The following is an 18,402-nucleotide window of genomic DNA, read 5'->3' on the forward strand; positions in this document are numbered from 1 at the left end:
TGGGTTCGAACCCGGGTACACTTCGGTAGCTAACAACAATACACTGCAATCGTTGATGCTGTCATCCCAAACAATGATGAGAAGATACTCTGCAGGAATGAGCTAGAGACAAATAAAAGTGTAAATGAAGGAAAGAATGGCAGGAAGAAGTTAGGGAGGGTAGAAACTGCGAGCGAAAGAAAGATTCGTAGTTAGAAAAAAATATGGAGAAAATTAAGGAAGAGGAAAGGAATGGCATAAGGGAAGCAAAGAAGGAAACGAAGAAATAAAGAAATGGAGGAATAAAGAAAGGAACACGGAAAGTAAGAAAGAAAGCATATCGCAATAACGGGAATTCTCGCAGACCTTCGCAATCACAGCCCACCATAAGGTCACCCATGCCGCTCTGAAAAAGGACGGGCGTAGCGACCGCACGGGTTCGCCGAAGGCGGTGCTCTCCCAGCGGCCATCGTCCCTGCAGCCGCAGCCATTACGGTTCCCCGGGGGCAAATTAGCGTTGCGACGAAGCTTTGGCGCCTCCTGATCGCCCACCTGCCAGAGTCGCCACCGGTCCGCAGCTAAAGTGTACTAGAAGAGGGCAGTGGGCTCACTGCCCGTCGTTCCCTGATTCCGTTCATGTCAAGCACGAAAGGTGGCGCCACCAGCAACTTCACTGTAGCTTCGTGCTGGTCGGCGCTGCTCGGTCGCTCACATATATGTACGCGCTGCTTTAATTCCTGAACCTACTTTTATGGGGGAAACGGCTGACGGACGCTCCGTACATGATCTGCAAAGGAATTCATTAGTTAGCGTTTTTATGCCGAAAGGCCGCGGCGCGGCGCTGATGTCAACTTCACTGTAGCGGGCCGTGTCGACCGTGTTGGAGCACGTGCGTGAAGCAAAAATCGTTGACATTTCCGGCGCGCCCGCCAGTGGGAGCTTGGCTGGAGAGTAAGGCCACTGCCCCCTTCTAGTACACTTAACCGCAGCTGCATCAGCAGTGAGAAGGGGAAGACTTTTATGTTCTCACGCGCCACTTCGTGGCAAGTGCAGGACGTTCTTGCCTTCCGGTTCTTTTGTAGCGATAGCTACATTACGGTAGCATTTCGAGCTTCCAGCGCGGTGGTGGCACGTGACCGTGGCGGCGCAGCCACCGCCACGTGGTTGGTCACGTGACCAGCCACGTGGTGCGGAGCAGTTGCTGATGCCGGCGGCGCGGCACGCCGGCGAAACCGAGCTGCCACAGCTGTGCGCATGCGCCGTGTCAAGTGGGACGAAGATGAAAGAGGAACGCCCATCGAAACGGAGCAGCGAAAGACTGACTGCAATTCGACTGAGCCAGCTGTAGCCATCGCATCACTCCAGGTTTAACCAGAGCTAAACCACCAATTTTGTTTTTAATCTGCGTACTGTTATATTGCACTGGATCCATATAATGTACACGACAATGTCGGCTGCTGGTCACACCATCACGGGAAGGGAAATGAATGGCACCGTGCGGAAAAAGTCTATACATCTGGCCTCTCCGTCGTGAGAAACAATGAGGTCAATGTTGTTGTTGTGGTTGCGACTGCAGGAAGAATCGCCGCCTCGTGCAGACAGTAGGAGACTTGCAAGATAGGAGAGGAAAGATTGAAAGAAAAGACGCGCGTCGAAACAACCGCCCGCGGCGGCTGCGTTTTTATGGAGGAAAAACGCTAAGGCGCCCGTGTGCTGTGCGATGTCAGTGCACGTTAAAGATCCCCAGGTGGTCGCAATTATTCCGGAGCCTTCCACTACGGCACCTATTTCTTCCTTTTTTCTCTCACTCCCTCCTTTCCCCCTTCCCTTACGGCGCGGTTCAGGTGTCCAACGATATATGAGACAGATACTGCGCCATTTCCTTTCACCAAAAAACCAATTATTATTATTAAACAACCACGTCATCTGAAGCGGCGACGACGGGTTAGCAGCAGATACCCCCGGTGACAAGGAGCCCTCGCAACCTGTGCGAGAGCCCCTAGATCCCAGCCCCATAAAGCCAGGAAGCCACCCCCCGCCAAATTATTCCGGAGGCCTCCACTACGGCACCTCTTTCTTCCTTTTTTTTTGCTTTCGCTGCCTCCTTTATCTCATCTTTCGGCGCGGTTTGGGTGTTCGTCGAGATATGTGAGACAATTACTGCGCCATTTCCTTTCCTCAAAAAACAATTTTCAATTTCAAATTCTAAAAAGAAAAGCTTATATGCAACACAGCGGTTGCTACGTGTTGGAGATGCCAAGGTCATCAAGCGCGTGAGAGGCAATGAAAACTGAATACGTAAGCTTGCCACGCTAATCAACGTGTACGTATTGTTGGGTCGGGCGGTAGACAAAAGAAGTTAGTTAAACTATATGTGTTTATATCGCCTTGCTTCGAATAAACAAATAAAAGTAGCGAGGATGGATGCGAAGGAGTGGAAGGAGGATTGAACGAAGCTGCGGATGACTCCGAGAAGCTTCCTTTAACTTGCTTGTTGAGACCATATAAAAGGCATATCCCTGGTTTTATCATACTCGAAAAGCAGCATCCGTAAAAGGAGCGTAGCTACAACACGCAATATTAGGCTTACATACCTTAATTCATACTATAACGGGTATCCCCGCGACGTCACGGGCACCATTTTGCTCTATACTGTGCGTAGCTTCATCAGTTCAGGCTGAAGCAGGAGGCGATAGTCCCATTAGACATGCCCTCAGCCTTTAGCAGTGTGCCACAAACAAAATTGTCGGGCGCTGTGACGCCAGTGAATACTTCCTGTATGGCATTTTATAACAAACTGGCATCGGAACCGAAATTTAACGTCGTATCTTCCTCTTTCACTCCAGTGTGGATGGCCCTTCAGGTAGTGGACTCCTACAAGGAATAAAATCCAAATCGGCTTCCAACAGATTCCCCGCCGCGGTGGCTCAGTGGTTAGGGCGCTCGACTACTGATCCGGAGTTCCCGGGTTCGAACCCGACCGCGGCAGCTGCGTCTTTATGGAGGCAAAACGCTAAGGCGCCCGTGTGCTGTGCGATGTCAGTGCACGTTAAAGATCCCCAGGTGGTCGAAATTATTCCGGAGCCCTCCACTACGGCACCTATTCTTCCTTTCTTCTTTCACTCCCTCCTTTATCCCTTCCCTTACGGCGCGGTTCAGGTGTCCAACGATATATGAGACAGATACTGCGCCATTTCATTTCCAAAAAAAGAGCAATTATTCCAACAGATTGAGCATTTCCCGAGGCACCACTAAATGATCTCAAGTACTCACTGTGCGACTTCTCTGTGCGAGTTTAACGTGCATTGGCGTTGCACAGAACACAGGCATGTAGCCTTTCGCCTCCATCGAAATAGAGCCGCCGCGGCCGGAATCGAACCCGCGCCTTTCTAGTCAGCAGCCAAGTACCATAACCCTCGTGCCACCTGAGCGCATTCGCGACAACTGACGGTCAGCAATACTCAATTCATGCATTTAATAAACATATTGTAGACGGATAAAATATTTAATTCTGCAGAAAAGGTCCCGGAGTAAGTTCATCATTACATTTATACTCAAAAGTAAACGACTACACCATACCAGGAAATTTATTTGTTGATTTTTTATTTCGAAACCATAAAGTGCAGTATATGCTAGTGCAGTGCAATTTCGCAAACTTATAACGGCGACCTGTCCGCTACAAGTGAACAGCTATAGGTCCACTTAATTATGCGTCAGCCAAGCATTCTGATGAAGTAACACGAGCATGTCAACTTTCTTGCCCTTCAGCCTGCTTCTTCGATCTGAAATGATCTCTCCAGCCGATGAGAATACGCGCTCTGCTGGTACCGACGTTGCTGGAACGCACAAGTACTTCACAGCCACTTAAGAGAGCGGTGCTCTTGACCATTGCCAAGACTTCCAGAATTCAAGTGTGTTGCTCTTCCTTTCCTGTGGCTGTAACTCTAGGTACTGGCGAACTATTAACTCTGCATTAGAGGTTGCGGTCGAGGGCTCTTCTTGCCGTCTCTCAAGGAACCGCAAAATTGGGCTTCCTGCCGAGACTTCGGTTGAAGCCACCTGCTGTCTAGATGGTTCAACTGAAGGACTAGCTGGTATTTCTGACAACTAGCGGCTGAGTTCACCGACCAAACAAGCACTGGCGCGGTCTGCGTTTGCTTTAAGTGAAAAAACTCTCTCCTTTAGTCGTGAGTCCACCAGTTTTGCAAGAGATGTTAACTGTCTGTCTTCGTAAGTGTCCATTCTTTTTTATGCAAGGAGGAGGTGCATTCGCGAAACACTTCTTTACCAACTTCTGTTTTCATCGCAGGTCTTATACGCTCTTCCAGCTCTCCTTCAATACCGCAGACCACATGTAGGAACGATCAAAGGAATGGTAGTGTACTCATCTCCAGAGAGCAATTTCGTGGCCTCCTCCAACGGTTCCAATATTCCTACGACATCCTCAATGAGCATTATATCTTCTGCTACCAAAGGGGCTAGGTGCCCGGGGTAACTTCGAAAGCGTTCAAGTTAGAGCTCCTCCGACCTCCAAGATCCTTTTAAGCGTGTATAAGACACTGCTCCACCGTGTCGGTGTCTCCTGCTTGAGCTTCAGCGGCGGAACCTTACCAGCACACTCCTGCTCTTCTCGGAGCTTGGCAGTAGCAGCGCAGCTGGACCTTACGTAGCGCACTATGTCCTTGCACTTTTGCAGCACGCCTGCTGATTCCTCACTGCTTTTTAGCAAATCCTGGGCAGTGAGGTTCAGCGTATGAGCAAAGCATGGTAAGTGCTCGATACCTAACAGGCGAGCTGCAAGAACCATCCTTTTATCATTGTCGGTGCCAAGAGCGGTGACTGCGTTGCGAACGCGCCAATCTTCAACCAGATCAGCAAGTGTGCGCTCCCTGAAAAACTGTAGTGGAGAGAAAATGGCACGTGACTGCCATGCAGCTGTCAGCCGTGCATGATGTCCACATGTCTGCTGTTATGGCACAGTGCCTTGTTGACGTCAGCGTATAACGCGCAATTTCGCCTAGGCGTTCTCGTATAAGTTCGCCAAAATAACACCAGAAAGCTGCGTCCGCCTTGGCAGCTCGTATCTATTGGATCTAGTTCGTTGCAAAAATCTTGAAATCTTTTGTCAGTGACGATTGAAAGTGGCTGCATGTCTCTTGCTATCATTGGGGTTAATTGCTTGTCAAGCTTCTTTTTCCTTTCGGTCTGGTTTCCATGTTTCGGTCCTTGACCAGAAATAAAGAACTGCAGCCTGCTTTGCTTCGGTTTTGAGCGGCCAGCCACATCAGTACATCTATTTCCTGCCTCTTGACACTGGCTTCCGTCGTCATGAAATGGGGAATTAGCATGGCATCGCTTCATGTGGTCCCTTAAATTCGGCGTATTCCCACTGGTTTTATATTCCTTGTTGCATAGTGTGCACTTGGCGTGTCCGGACGCTGCATCTTTGATAATCTAGTCCCAAACTGTCTCATTAGATATCCGCTAATTGGGAGATTATGAACTGGAAAGTGGAAAGGAACAATTAATTTAAAGTTACTTCATTTTTATACCCCGCAAAAAAACACCTTGACTAAATTGGATTCGTAACTTTGTTATTAACTGCTGAGGTACGACATCCGGGTTGTGCATTGATATATTCTAGAAAAAGCCCAAAAACCAGTCGCAATGAATTTACGAAACAACAGTTGGGCATTTTACTCTAGGCACCGCTGATGTAAAAGTAGTAATTTAAAGAACTTTAGCCGACCAATGAACGACTATAGGAAATGCAAGGCTTGTCTGGAGGATGCACTTACAGTTCTTGTTCAACTCTAGTACTACGCCCCATTACTCAGGTAATCGAAGCAAAACTGCTTGTTGTTTTGGAGCACGAATTTTCTCGTTGAGACTTGACTCGTCACCACCCGGAGGGCAATACATATATACAAATGTGTCGGAGTACTCTCGCGAATGTAGGTACAAAGGCGCTGAGTAGTCAGAGCACGGGTTTCGTCGCTAATCGTGCCAAACTCAGTGGAAGGGGAGATTTATTGACGAAAGAGGCTTATATTAATAGAGAACAAATTTGAAGAAGGTATGCACAGAAAACAAAACAGGTGATTAAAGCTTCACAAAATGAAAGAGCATACACGTCAGCGATGTTCACAAAAATGCTAAACGTCTTCCTACGATGTACCGCGCAAAAATACCGTGCAATAAATTAAGAGCTATAATGCGTGCAAGCGAACAACTTGTTGCGTATATCACGCTGCTAGGTGGAAGTTCGTGTCTCGACGTAAAGGCGCCTCGAAGAAGTTCCCAAACGAGAAGCCCTTGCAGCAATCTCTCGTGAGGATAGGTAGGCCAAGGAGCGCAGACTGACGCAGTCACGCCGTTGCATTACTTGCATGCAAACACGATGTAAAAAGAGGTGATTGCGTGAGGCGCAGCCAGCTAATCTCACTTTACACGCGGTGCGACCTCATCGGTCGCACATGCGCGAGGGCCTTGTTGATCCATATGATCCGGCATCCGTAAGCTTGAATGCCGAAAACAAATCCGTAGGTTGGCGGATTGAACATTACTTTTGTTTTTTCACCGCGCACTGATATCGCACAGCGGTTGGGCGCTTTTGCATTTTGCCGCCCACTAAAGAAACATTTGTACCGCGCGCGGCGCGCCGCCATCCGACGCCTCTTCCTGACGTTGCGCAAACACGGGAGGCGCCGGGAAGCCGGCCTACCGATTACCGAAGCGCAATGAAAAAAAAAAGAAGAAACTGGAAAAAATGGGAGCTAGCGTACGTCTGCGGGGACCTGTGTCTGTACGAAAGCAAAGAGAAAGTAGCAAGACGAATGTAAGGCCGCTGTAGCGAGCGCGAGTCGGTGGCGGCGTGCGCACCGAAAAAGGAAAAGGAAAAAGAAATATGGGCATTTGTGAAGGTGCGCGCGGCTGCAAGCGAATCACAGCACAGGAGCCCGAACTCCCCCCCACCCCCACCCCCGCGACCTTGGCGAAGCAGAGCGCGCGCGGACATATGTCGGGTACTACTTTGGAAGGCCTCAAAGGCGGATGAACACGAGCCTCCGCCAATAGGCGCGCAATTCAGGTGACGTCATGAGCCGGACGGCCGGTGACCCCGCCGACGGAGAAGATGCCTAACATGGCCGCCCTCGCTTCGAACTGGGCCGAGTCGCGTCAGCTGTGTGCGTCTCCCTTCGTCAGAGTGAATTCGAATTGTTTGTGGGCGTCTGTCATGCCGGAAATATTATTGCGAGCTTAGAATGCACAATTTGTGCCGCGTGCGTTTGTTCTAAGCCGTGAGGCGACGAAAAAAGATTACAGGGAACATCGGTGACGCTGCGCTGCGCTTCGTCTGGTACGGAGGGTTCTAGGGCACTCGAGAAGCCGAAGAGGGGGGGGGGGGGGGGGGGACGTAGTTTAACGTGTGCTGCGACGCATTTTCTCTCTTCCAGCGCCCGCGCCCATTCTGCAAATTTCGAACTGTTTTATGTAAGAGCGCGTTGCGTCATGATATCGGGGTTTGTGGTCAGGCTTTGCGCAGCGGAGTAGGCAGACACCGGCTTTCGGCAAGCCGTGATGAGGAGCGAGTGTGGAGCTCGAGCGTTAATTTGTGTCAGCTTTGGTAGCTGAGTGTGCAGCCCCTGATGTTTCTGTGTATAAAGTCCAGTTTCTTCGTTCGTCTGTCTGTCATCGATCGTCCATAGCCTGGCTGTCGGCTACACGTCCAATGCCAAATAAGCGAGCACCTCGAACGAAGTGAGGTGCGAAGAAGGAAGAATCTTGTAGCATCTTTACTACGAATTTGGTTCAACAAGGGGTCATTCATTGTTTTTGAGAGAAGATGGAACATAAACATGATAGAAAACACGTAAACGGAAATTGCGTTTACCCATTAGTCGTGGCATTGAAGACTAAGGGCATCGGGGCGAACCTTTAGCTCGCTACGCGCGGAGTTGGAGGCTGCGGCATGTGAATGGCACGGAAACTGTTCTTTACTTGCACTAGTATATATGCATGGCTTGATGCGTAACGGAAAAATACTGTCGCACGATTTCGAGCTGTGCGGTCTTTGTTTATCGCACTGTCGCACCCTCACTGCAGCATATTTGTCTAGAAGATGCGCGGTCATATCTAGTGCAAATGTAAGGCGATGCTTATCAAGCATTTCGTCGGTGACCAGGTTGTAAGCGTAGGAGTGGTTTATTGCTCAAACTTCGGAAGTATTTCCAATGGAACAACAAATAAGAAGGACATCTTGATACACCAGCTAGATATAAGTTAAATATAAGCACAAAATCACAGGAAGCAGTTCTACATAAATATATTTTTTAGGTATCACATCGTAACGAAGGCACTCGATGGCATGACGAAGAATGCAACAAGACGACGCAAGAAGAAGAACGAGCGTTAATTGCTGCAGCTCGTGATAGCATGGCGCATGCACTGCGCAAGCCTAGTTCATATTTCTTCTACACGCCGAGCTGTATACACGTTAACCAATTTTAAAGATAACTGTGAGGGTTGTGAGAGCTTGCTAGAGTTGAAATAAAATGGCTACCACTTGAAATTGAGACGAAAATGAGGGACAATTCAGTTTAAAAGGTAGTTGGGACAGTTCGAAAGTACTATCGATAATACTACCGATATTACTATCGATAGTACTATCGATAGTACTATCGATATTATATCGATAGTACTATCGATATTAATATCGATAGTACTATCGATACTGCTATCGATATCACTATGGATGGTTTTTGAACAATCGATAGTTCGATAGTGACAACTATCGATAATATCGATAGCACTATCGATAGCCCTGCATCACTAGTTAATGCCCTACTTTTTGCTGTTTGCCATTGAACGCTAACTTGTTACTCGCAGTCGCCCTGTTCGGCCGAGGCTTCGTTGCTGGAATGCACTGTGCGGGTTTTGAATGTTTTTCACATTGATGTGTGAGAGAGGAAGTCACGTGACTCCTTTTACGAGATTACGCGAAAGTCATTGGCCGGAATAAAGCTGACACAACATGGTCAGCTGCTAGCAATGAAAGCAAGTTTTTGTCTCGTGTTTGGCGCTCTTTGGCCTTAAATGCCCTTGCGCCAAAAAAAATCTAGCATCATCATAAAGATTTTATCTCACGAAAATGGTACGAGGATGCATGAAAACGGTGCTGTAATGTTGAGACGTCTTTCATTTTACCCGACAAGGCTTCCTTAGGCAGATCGTTAGCCAGAGCATGGCCCCGAAAATCATGTTCGACTGAATGTAGAGGTCAATGACACATATCGGTGCTGCTCTTTACTTTTTTTTACTGACCTTCATATCCCGATCGCAAAACACCAGTTCAAATTTCATTTCGAATAAATTAAAAAAAGAAACAGAATTTAACGAATTTCATAAAAGAAAGAATAAAACGTAGCGTTATGAAACTCACCGTGGGATGTTACATTTTAACTTTTCGTATATTCTTTGAACAAGCTTGCTCGTTCCCTATGCTGCCTGTTGTGAAGTTTTGCATTATCGCGCTTTGTCGTCAACGCATCTACTGTAACTATACACTACCCAGGAAAAAGAAACCAGTGTTTGACTATCCCGAAAGTCCGGTAGTTAGTCGCAAGATGAACGCCGCTGCAAACGCTTTTGCGGCCGACAACGTGGCCGGCGTCTTCTCAGCCGAGTATTTCGTAGGCGCGTTCAATCATGCTGACTTTTATAGTAGAGGCTCCACTCCAATTAAGCGAGAAGACGCACAGCGCTGTCAAGCGTCGGTTCACTCTATATTATATTATAATTGGTTTTTGGGGAAAGGAAATGGCGCTGTATCTGTCTCATATATCGTTGGACACCTGAACCGCGCCGTGAGGGAAGGGATAAAGGAGGGAGTGAAAGAAGAAAGGAAGAGGTGACGTAGTGGAGGGCTCCGGAATAATTTCGACCATTATTCCGGAGCCCTCCACTACGGCACCTCTTCTTCCTTTCTTCTTTCACTCCCTCCAAGCTGGTAATCCTGCATCTCGGCTTACAAAGCGCCCAGGCATACAAGACGCAGCGGCCCTCAGGCAACTAGCACCCCGCCCCAGCTCACGTGGGCTGTGGACGCGGCAAGGCGACGACGACTCCGGGTTGTAATTTTCTTGTCACCGCGCGATGCGCTGAAAACGTGCTGACTGCTGAGCTGTGACAGAGCAGACACCTTCATTTCGCTGCGCCACACCCCACCTACAGCGGGGAAGCCTAAAGTGGTTGTCTGCACTCAGGCTCGGCAGATTGTCAGCAAGCCTTTGCCGGAGCAAGCGTTCTTCTTCCTTGGGCCTTAGTGCTGGCCTTAAATAGTTTTTCAAGCGAAAAGCTTCGCTATGCTACCTAAAACAGTCGTCGCGTAGGTCGGAGGAGAATGACCTTGAACGACCTTCAGCCCCAACCACGTTAGCCATGTGTGACCACATGTGGTACAGTTGTGGTGTTCGAACCCTTGACCCCTGACCTTGAGCCATGACCTTTACCGACCTTTGATATTAGGTGACCTTTGGGTTGGTTTGGTTTATGGGGGTCTAACGTCCCAAAGCGATCTCAGGCTATGAAAGACGCCGTAGTGAAGGGCTCCGGAAATTTCGACCACGTGTACTGACATCGCACAGTACACGGGCCTCTAGAATTTCGCCTCCATCGAAATTCGACCGCCGCGGCCGGGATCGAACCCGCGTCTTTTGGGCCAGCAGCCGAGCGCCGTAACCACTCTGCCACCGCGGCGGCTGACCTTTGGGTTGACATTAAGAATATCGGGTGGGGTGATGTACTAATTTCTATCATACAGGCCTCCGGCAACGTCAAATAACGCCTTTCCTAGCTCCGCATGTACTGAGCTTGGCCTGATAAATCATGAGCGCTTACTAGCGAGGCCACTGTGCAACTGCTACTGGAGCCAAGTCCCACATGTCAAAAACGTTCACGCTACTGCACAGTGCCCTCCAAGGCACGCTGGTTTCATCGCAAGGATCCGGCCATTATTGCTGAAGAGCTTAAGAGACATCTGACCTCCAACGAAAAAAACAAACTTCCTAATGGTGATTTCGCCAAGTTTTTAGTCGTGCTACAAAGCTAACTGTATTAAGGCATAAAATATAAAGGATATAAATGCCAGAGTTGTACGTCCTGGTCGCTGTGGTTGAAACCTTGTTTCTACTGAGGTTTTGGTTTTTGGTTTTTTTTTAGGAAAGGAAGTGAGTCGGTAACTGTCTTGCATATCTCGGTGGACACCCGAACCGCGCCGTAAGGGAAGGGATAAAGGTGAGAGTTAAAGAAGAATGGCAGAAAGAGGTGGCGTAGTGGAGGTCTCCTGTATTAATATTGACCACTTGGGGATCTTTATCGTGGACTGACATTGCACAGCACACGGGTGCCTTTTGAATCGAAAAGCTTCACTATGCTAGGTAAAGCAGTCTTCAGGTAGGCAGCACAACGACCTTGAACGACCTTCAGCCCAACCAAGGATAGCCGTGTATGACCATATGTGGTACAGTTATGGTGTCAAACCCCTGACGCCCGAGTTTGACCCATGACATTTAGTATAACCTTTGACATTGGGTGACCTTTGACCTCAAGAACATCGGATGGGGTGATGTGAAGCAGCGTTATGACATCCGATGGAGGTGTCGAAAGACCATGTGATACCACATCACAGCCACGTGGTCCTGCAGGTATATATAGAACGGCTGTCGCAAGTGTGTAGCGGAACTGCCATGGACGAGCCTCACACGCTTAGCAAGCGTGCTTGCTTTTCGCTCAATTCCAGGGTTAGCCAAGATTAGCCACTGCCGATTTTTTTCCTCCTCCTCCTCGGCTTTAAAGGGGAAGTGAAAAAATGAAGGGGACACTTAGCTCCACATTAACGGCATGACGCGATATCATTAATGAGTTAATACGCGTATATGCGGAATGGGTCATTCTCGACTTCACATTCGCAGAGCCGGAGGAGTCCTCATACCACTCCTGGCGCAGTGGTTTAGCGATGCGCCACCGCCCTGCGCACTGAATTCTCATGCAATGCACAAAGAATCACCAGATTTTCCTTACTCAGTGCACAACTTATGTCGTGTATGCAGTGTCGCTTAGCTGCAGCCACGCATTAATCGGTCATACAGGTCAGTCTTTTAACGACAGAGCAAGGCAGCAGAAAATACTGGTAAAAAATGTCTGCGGTCGCCACATGGACACACATTGCAGAAGTTGCAAATGGTGTCCGATTTTCGAAAATACAACATTCAGAGGCAAGTCAAAAGATAGATTTAAAAGAGAAGAGCAACGTACCGAGAATGTTCAGTCTGTGATATACGTCTGTCTCTGCGCGACAAACTGGAAACCCGGGGCAAAATTTCAACAATATGTGAAATTCCAAAGCTGCAGCACCTAGCGCCTACGTACCCACTAAGAAGTCTACGGCACTGTACTCTTAGCATGCCACGAACTACGGGCTACAAATGCTCAGATATCTTCCCGCAATACTCAACCGTGTCTTCGATGCATGCATTGATTTTAATAAGTGCACCAATGCAGACCTTCAGCTTTGTTTCACTAAATCACACTCAATTTGTTCACACTTTGTTTAATGGTCTTGTGGCTGTGACTTGATGTGTCATGTATTCATTGGGGTCGAAACGTAAAGTCTGGGGGAAAACATAGTGTAAATCGTCAGTGTGTCACGATCATGCCTTCATTCCTGTGCGCAAACTTATTTTTCTTTTTTTAAGCTGTGTATTCACATGCACTTGTACTAATGTTATAACAGGTTGGGAGCGTTTTGTAGCTTCCTTGTGCGTTGCTTGTGCTTTTCTCTTTCACATTTATCTGTATGAGCCTTGCCATTTTTTACCCTCACAGTCAATGTGTTTACTATAATAAATTTAGGTTCTATAACCTCTTTATACAGATTGCTTAAATGACGCGTTTACTCCATGCTTTGAATTTTGTATGTAGTATCCCGCGCTTTGTCTTTCTGCCAATTTCTGCGTAACACTGTTCATCCACATATTGTGAATTATGCCTGGTGTTTATGTATCCCTTCGTTTTCATGCCAGTCCCAATGGTGTCATTGTTGCCGACTGTCGTGGGCCTCAGGGGCTTCTCAAGCTGCGTTTTTTTTTTTTTGAGGCCCACTGCTCTCTGTAGAAAGAAATAAACCGAAATTGAAAGTGTGTGAACTGCATGGTGAATGCGAAACGAATCTGAAATGTTCTAAGGCTGTCATACACCAACTTCCGCTCAAGTAAGCAAGCACGCACATAGGCCACTGCGTTAATCATCAAGCAACGGAGCATGTGCTGTTGATTTTAAAAAATGGGTGCGCACATGCTAGCAAATTGGCATGCAAAGGTTGCGAGCTCCGACTGGAGGGCATCCACGTGCTATCCAGAAGCACAACCACAGCAGTGCGTGGGCTCTTGGAAGCGCACAACGTCGAGAAATCTGTCGATGTTTGCGTCAGTTTGGCATTTTTTCATTCTATAATTTGGAGAAAAAAAAGCGCATACGATAATGCGAAATCTGAGCGCCCCTCTGCACACGTCACCTGACACCGCTTGCAGGTGGCATGTTAAGCTGGTAGCCACCACTTGAGGACAAAGCGTCGTGGACCAAAGGAAGGAGAGACGCACTGGCTATAAACTGAAATTTTATTTCCATGGTTAATAAAAAGGTGCGGAGCCGGGCCGATGCCACGCGATAACCGCAAAAACAGTGCAGTGACACAAAAGGCATAAAAAGATTGAAAGGGGCGCTGTTATTTCTTCCGAACGTTGTCACCGTGACCGTTGACACCTCGGCCAGTAACGACTGAGCCGCACTAATTAAAAACAAAAACTGCGCGTAAGACTCGCTCGGGCGGCGGGAGCCTCAGAAAAACGACGCTCTCTCAGCGGCTTCCACTTTCACGCTGAGTTTACTTACACTGGCCAAAGTTAAACAAAACACATACAGAATACAAAAAGGAACAGTGAGAAGTAGAGAAAAGCAGGCATCCCAACCGGTTCTTGGTAGACGGGAGAAAGAGAGACAGAGCCATTAGTGACCTCGGTCAGACCCGGCTCACGGGCGGGTGTCGCGTTGCGGGCTCGCGGCGTCAGCTCCGTGCCGTCTCTAAGGGGCCGTCTCCTATTTTCCACAGGCGCGTAAAGAACGAAAAGCGATATAAGCCGATAATGTAAAACGCCGGGACAAAATAAAGCAGGTAAAAAAAAAAACAGAAACCCTGGCCAAATGGCGGATAAAAGCGGTACAGGAGAAAGTGGAGAAACGCGTAGTCATGTGGCTGGTGATGACGTCACTGATGGTTATGAGCCGTTGACGTCAGATGATGCGAATGTCGATACCTCCGGGCAACAAGCGTTTTCTAGCGGATGCCGTAAACACAAAACACAGTTGTCCACACTTGTGTAATTGACGCGAGGGACACTTGCAAGGAAACGCTAATGATGCTTACTTACCTACTCTGTTGCCAACACCTATTTTCGCAAGGTGTCCGGCGAAATTTGAACAGAGCCGCTGATGCTACCAGCGAAAAGAAAGAAAACAAGCAAGGTATCTCGATAAAGACGAGGCCAGCTGTTGGCCTCACCGCAAAAAAACTTTATTGACAAATTTCGCATTTCTTCCATTGCTGTAGAAATCTGCGTTTGAAGCTTAAGAAGTTAAAATCTTAAAAAAGGCGAGCGCTGTTCTTGACCGCTCATTCATCGTCAGATGTTCCAGGGTCCGACGGCGGTGGTACAGACCTCGGATAGGGGCTTCCATGGCGCGTAAAACGAGGCGGTGAACCAGCCCGGCTGCCGGGAGGGGTAGTGTCCTGGAGAAGGTAGAAAGAAGTTATGACGGTGGTATCATCACATGCCCGGCCAGAAAAAGCCCGGGTGAACTGATCTAACCAAAGAGAAACGAAGCTGTAAGTTCATCAGTGCACCGTTCAGCATGTACTAAAACGGGCAGGCCTAGCTCTGCCTGATGCAACAGTTTTATCTGAATTCTGTACGAGAACAACAGCTTCGTGAATATGCCGGAACGTAAGCCGTTCACAGTTTCTGGAAGTGGTGACGAAAGCCTGAAAGCAAGGCTACAATTTCCACCAATCGTGCTATGCTCCGGCGCCAGCGAGCAAACCACGCACGCACGCGCGCGCGCGCACGCATACATGCACACACACGCCTGAAACCTCGGGCCGTAAAGTCGTGCGTAGCTTCCATCGAGAACAGGACGCACAGAGTTGATCAGATACCGCTCGCCTGTTGTGTACGCGAGATAAGAGATAAGGCGAGTAAAACGCGAGAAAAAAAGTGCGACGAACATGTAAAGCGAAAGAAGTTTGAAGTGCGCTATACACGGGTAGGCGTAGCGACAACGCCGGTTTGATGTCTGCACGCAATCAGAATTGAAGTACGGGCGCAGCACAGCGCGAAACGCGGACAGCACAGATTAGAAACGAGCGATGTGTCTGCTCGTCTCAGCTCCCGTTATGTCGGCCCTTACTTTTTGCGGTGTAGGACGTTTGACATGCGTAAACAACAATTCACCCTCGTCTACCAATCGCTACAACGTGTCAAACTGAAACGGTAAGACCATGCACCTGTCCAAGCACTCACCAGGTCGGCCGCGGCATCGAACAGAGCATGAAGGATACTGAAAGCAGCCTTCATTTCTTCCGATATCGGCCCCGGAGGCGGTGAGGCGGGCTTTCTCTTTGTTCGCCGAGCCTTTTTCGGAGGGGCCGATGTGGCAGCTTTCGGTCGGGGGGCGCTTTTCCCGCCCTTGAAACGGGAAGGACCGGCGTCGCCCATTGGTCGCAGTCTAGGAGGCTCCGGTGGCGGCTGCTGGTCCGTCCGCTGCTCTAGTAGGCGCTTCTTTTGGGACCTTGTGCACGGGGGCGAGTACGCCACTTTCATCTTGTCGCCGGTCGCCGCCGCCCCAGCTTTCACCTTCTGTGTCTTGTCAGGTCTCGCTGCTGCATTACGTCTTCCCTCTCTCGCTGGCGCAGTGCTCATGGCAGGGTACAGTCAGTAGCCAAAAATTAACGAGCGCGCAAGCGGTGCCCCTTTAGTTGCCCTCTGTGACTGCACAGCGGGTCGAACTACACGAGTTTTTTTACGAGAATCTATGCACGCAACGCCACACGGTGTCGGCGGAACTTTAGTGCAGTTGAAGCAACCTACATCAGGAAGTGAAGAATGATCCCGAAAACTGTCGCTTAGCCCATGCGCAAGAGCAGCTTCGTTGACGAAGTAACATACACCGTTCAAGACGCGCACGCTATAACGCTGACGCACGCGCGAGTGCTGGAAATCTGGCAAGCTGCGAAAGCTAGCGCTCACTGTTGCGCAACCTGTATCCGCAACACAAAATAGTGCGCTGGTTGTGTTGAGCGAAAAATAACAAATGCTTTGTCGGCAGTCTTCGCGGATAATACATTTGTCATCAGCGTGACAAAAAACGCTCTTATTGGGAGCGAATCGATCGAGATCTGTGATTTTGTATTTTGCGCTTGTCGTCTTTTTCCATTTCACGTTTTCGCTGTCCCCGCATCCCTTGCCGCCGTGTTCCCTCTTTCCGGGTCTCTACTCTCTCACTTTTGAGAAAATGGCGTCCAGGCCAGCGGCTGCAGCCACCTCTTCTGTGCGCATTTTCTCGAAGGTTCGTACAATTAACCAGGCTGTTAAGGCACGCCAAGCAAGTAATTGCAAACGTGTACTCCCGTACCAGGATCCGTTTTCCTGAGAAGTCTGTTCGGGAAGTACTGAGTGCTGCGAGCGAGGACACCGGAGTATCCCCCCGTACAGTTAACAATATTAAAGCGGAGCCTCTGTGTGGGCCTTCGGCGTCACCGAAGAAAAGACCTCGCGACGGGAAGATTTCAAGCTCGCGAACAGCCAAGAATGACAGCTTCACAGTCCATGCAATCCGTATGTACGCGAAGAGGGAAGTCCGAACACTCGACAGTGTGCTAAAGGCTGGCAATGAGGACGACAACCTGCTGAACTTCAAGAAAACGTCGTTGTGGAGGTTGATGAAGGACATCGAATTCACATTTGAAAAAAGAAAACGGAACCTTGCGCTGATCGAGCGAAGTGACATCATTGCCTGGCGTTGCAGATACTCGCGGACGATCAAGGAATTCAGAGGACAGGGCAGGTACGAGTCGTTCTTTGCTTATTTTCTTACGCAGCACGTTTAGACTGGCTTCATGTAGAGCTTGATGTTAGCGTTGCAACTTCGTAGTTGTAACAGTGAGTGTTGCTTCAAATAACATAGAAATCGTCATAATCACGTTGCTGTTGCCGACCTTTTGCCTAGAAGTGACGTTTCACGGTCAGTTTTGCGCTACGTTTGGGTGGGGAACGTGTCTGCATGTGTCAGATTTATTCGCAAAATCCCAGTTGGTGCAGCAAGAAAAAAACAACAAAACTGCCAAAATCTCGCAGGACGGATGGATGGATGGATACGGTTGAACCCTTTAAATCGGGCGGTGGCTCAAGCCACCTATTCATGACATGAAATTTTACTCGTCATGATTTTAGCCGCCAATCAGATAACCTTCGCTTGGTTACTTCTGCCCTCTTAAAATCTAATTTCCCTCCACTGTCCTTAAACCCCAATGCCTTGAATAAATCAGCCCCGCTGCTTTCCACTGTAGGGGGAAGCCCTTTGCAGAAAAGTATCCAAGTGTTCAGCCGTTTCCTCCTCCTCTCCGCACGCAACGCACAACGTGTCTATCTCGTGGTACCTGACTCTATATGTCTTAGTCCGCATAACTCCTGTCCTGGCCTCAAACAACAAAGAGCTTCCCCTACAATTATCATAGATATTTTCTTTGGCAGTTTCCTGCTTAAAGGGGCTCTGAAACGCCTTCCGAGGAGAGCACATTAACTCTCTTAATCACTGCACTGTGTTACCATAAAAACCAGAGCCAAATAATAGTCTTCTACACGCAGCAGACGACCCACAATCACGCGTCAAAGTTGGCTTCGGCGACTTTTTCATGCTCGCACCCTCCTCCGTCCCCCGCATCTGCGTAGACAAGGTTAGATTCTTATTGGTTAGATTCTTTCAGACGTCAGGCAGCTACCGTGGCCGCGGCGAATAAGCCGCTTAGCTCCGGGGGTCGGGAAGCTCCCCTCCCAGAGGGTGGTCAGTGAAGGAGCGCCAACCTTCCAGCGCGCAAAAAGTGATGAGACTAGAGGGAAAGGCGCGAAGACGCTGAAATTCAAATTTTACAGATAACTCAGCTTCTACAAAGCGCATTTAAAAAATCCTTGCTGGACACTATTCGTGAAGTGGCGTGCTTCAATATACCAGGCATGACGCAACTTTATTAGAGCCCCCTTCACAGCCCCTTTAAAGATTCTGTATGTTCCCAGTGCCAATTTCGTCAGCATC

The 18,402-nt window shown here is 48.8% G+C and overlaps 1 protein-coding gene across 1 annotated transcript; it reads right to left on the bottom strand.

Annotated features, from left to right (window-relative positions):
* Window positions 1–14,560: 14,560 nt before the first annotated feature.
* Window positions 14,561–16,302, bottom strand: LOC144106514 (uncharacterized). Its single transcript, XM_077639357.1, has 2 exons — window positions 15,615–16,302; window positions 14,561–14,824 (listed from the first exon to the last, which is right to left on the bottom strand). Exons 1-2 carry the CDS (start codon window positions 16,011–16,013, stop codon window positions 14,708–14,710), a joined length of 516 nt encoding a protein of 171 aa, XP_077495483.1. The 5' UTR covers window positions 16,014–16,302; the 3' UTR covers window positions 14,561–14,707.
* Between the last annotated feature and the right edge of the window lie 2,100 nt (window positions 16,303–18,402).

The sequence above is a fragment of the Amblyomma americanum genome, chromosome 10 (genome assembly GCF_052857255.1).
Source record: "Amblyomma americanum isolate KBUSLIRL-KWMA chromosome 10, ASM5285725v1, whole genome shotgun sequence".
NCBI lineage: Eukaryota > Metazoa > Arthropoda > Arachnida > Ixodida > Ixodidae > Amblyomma > Amblyomma americanum.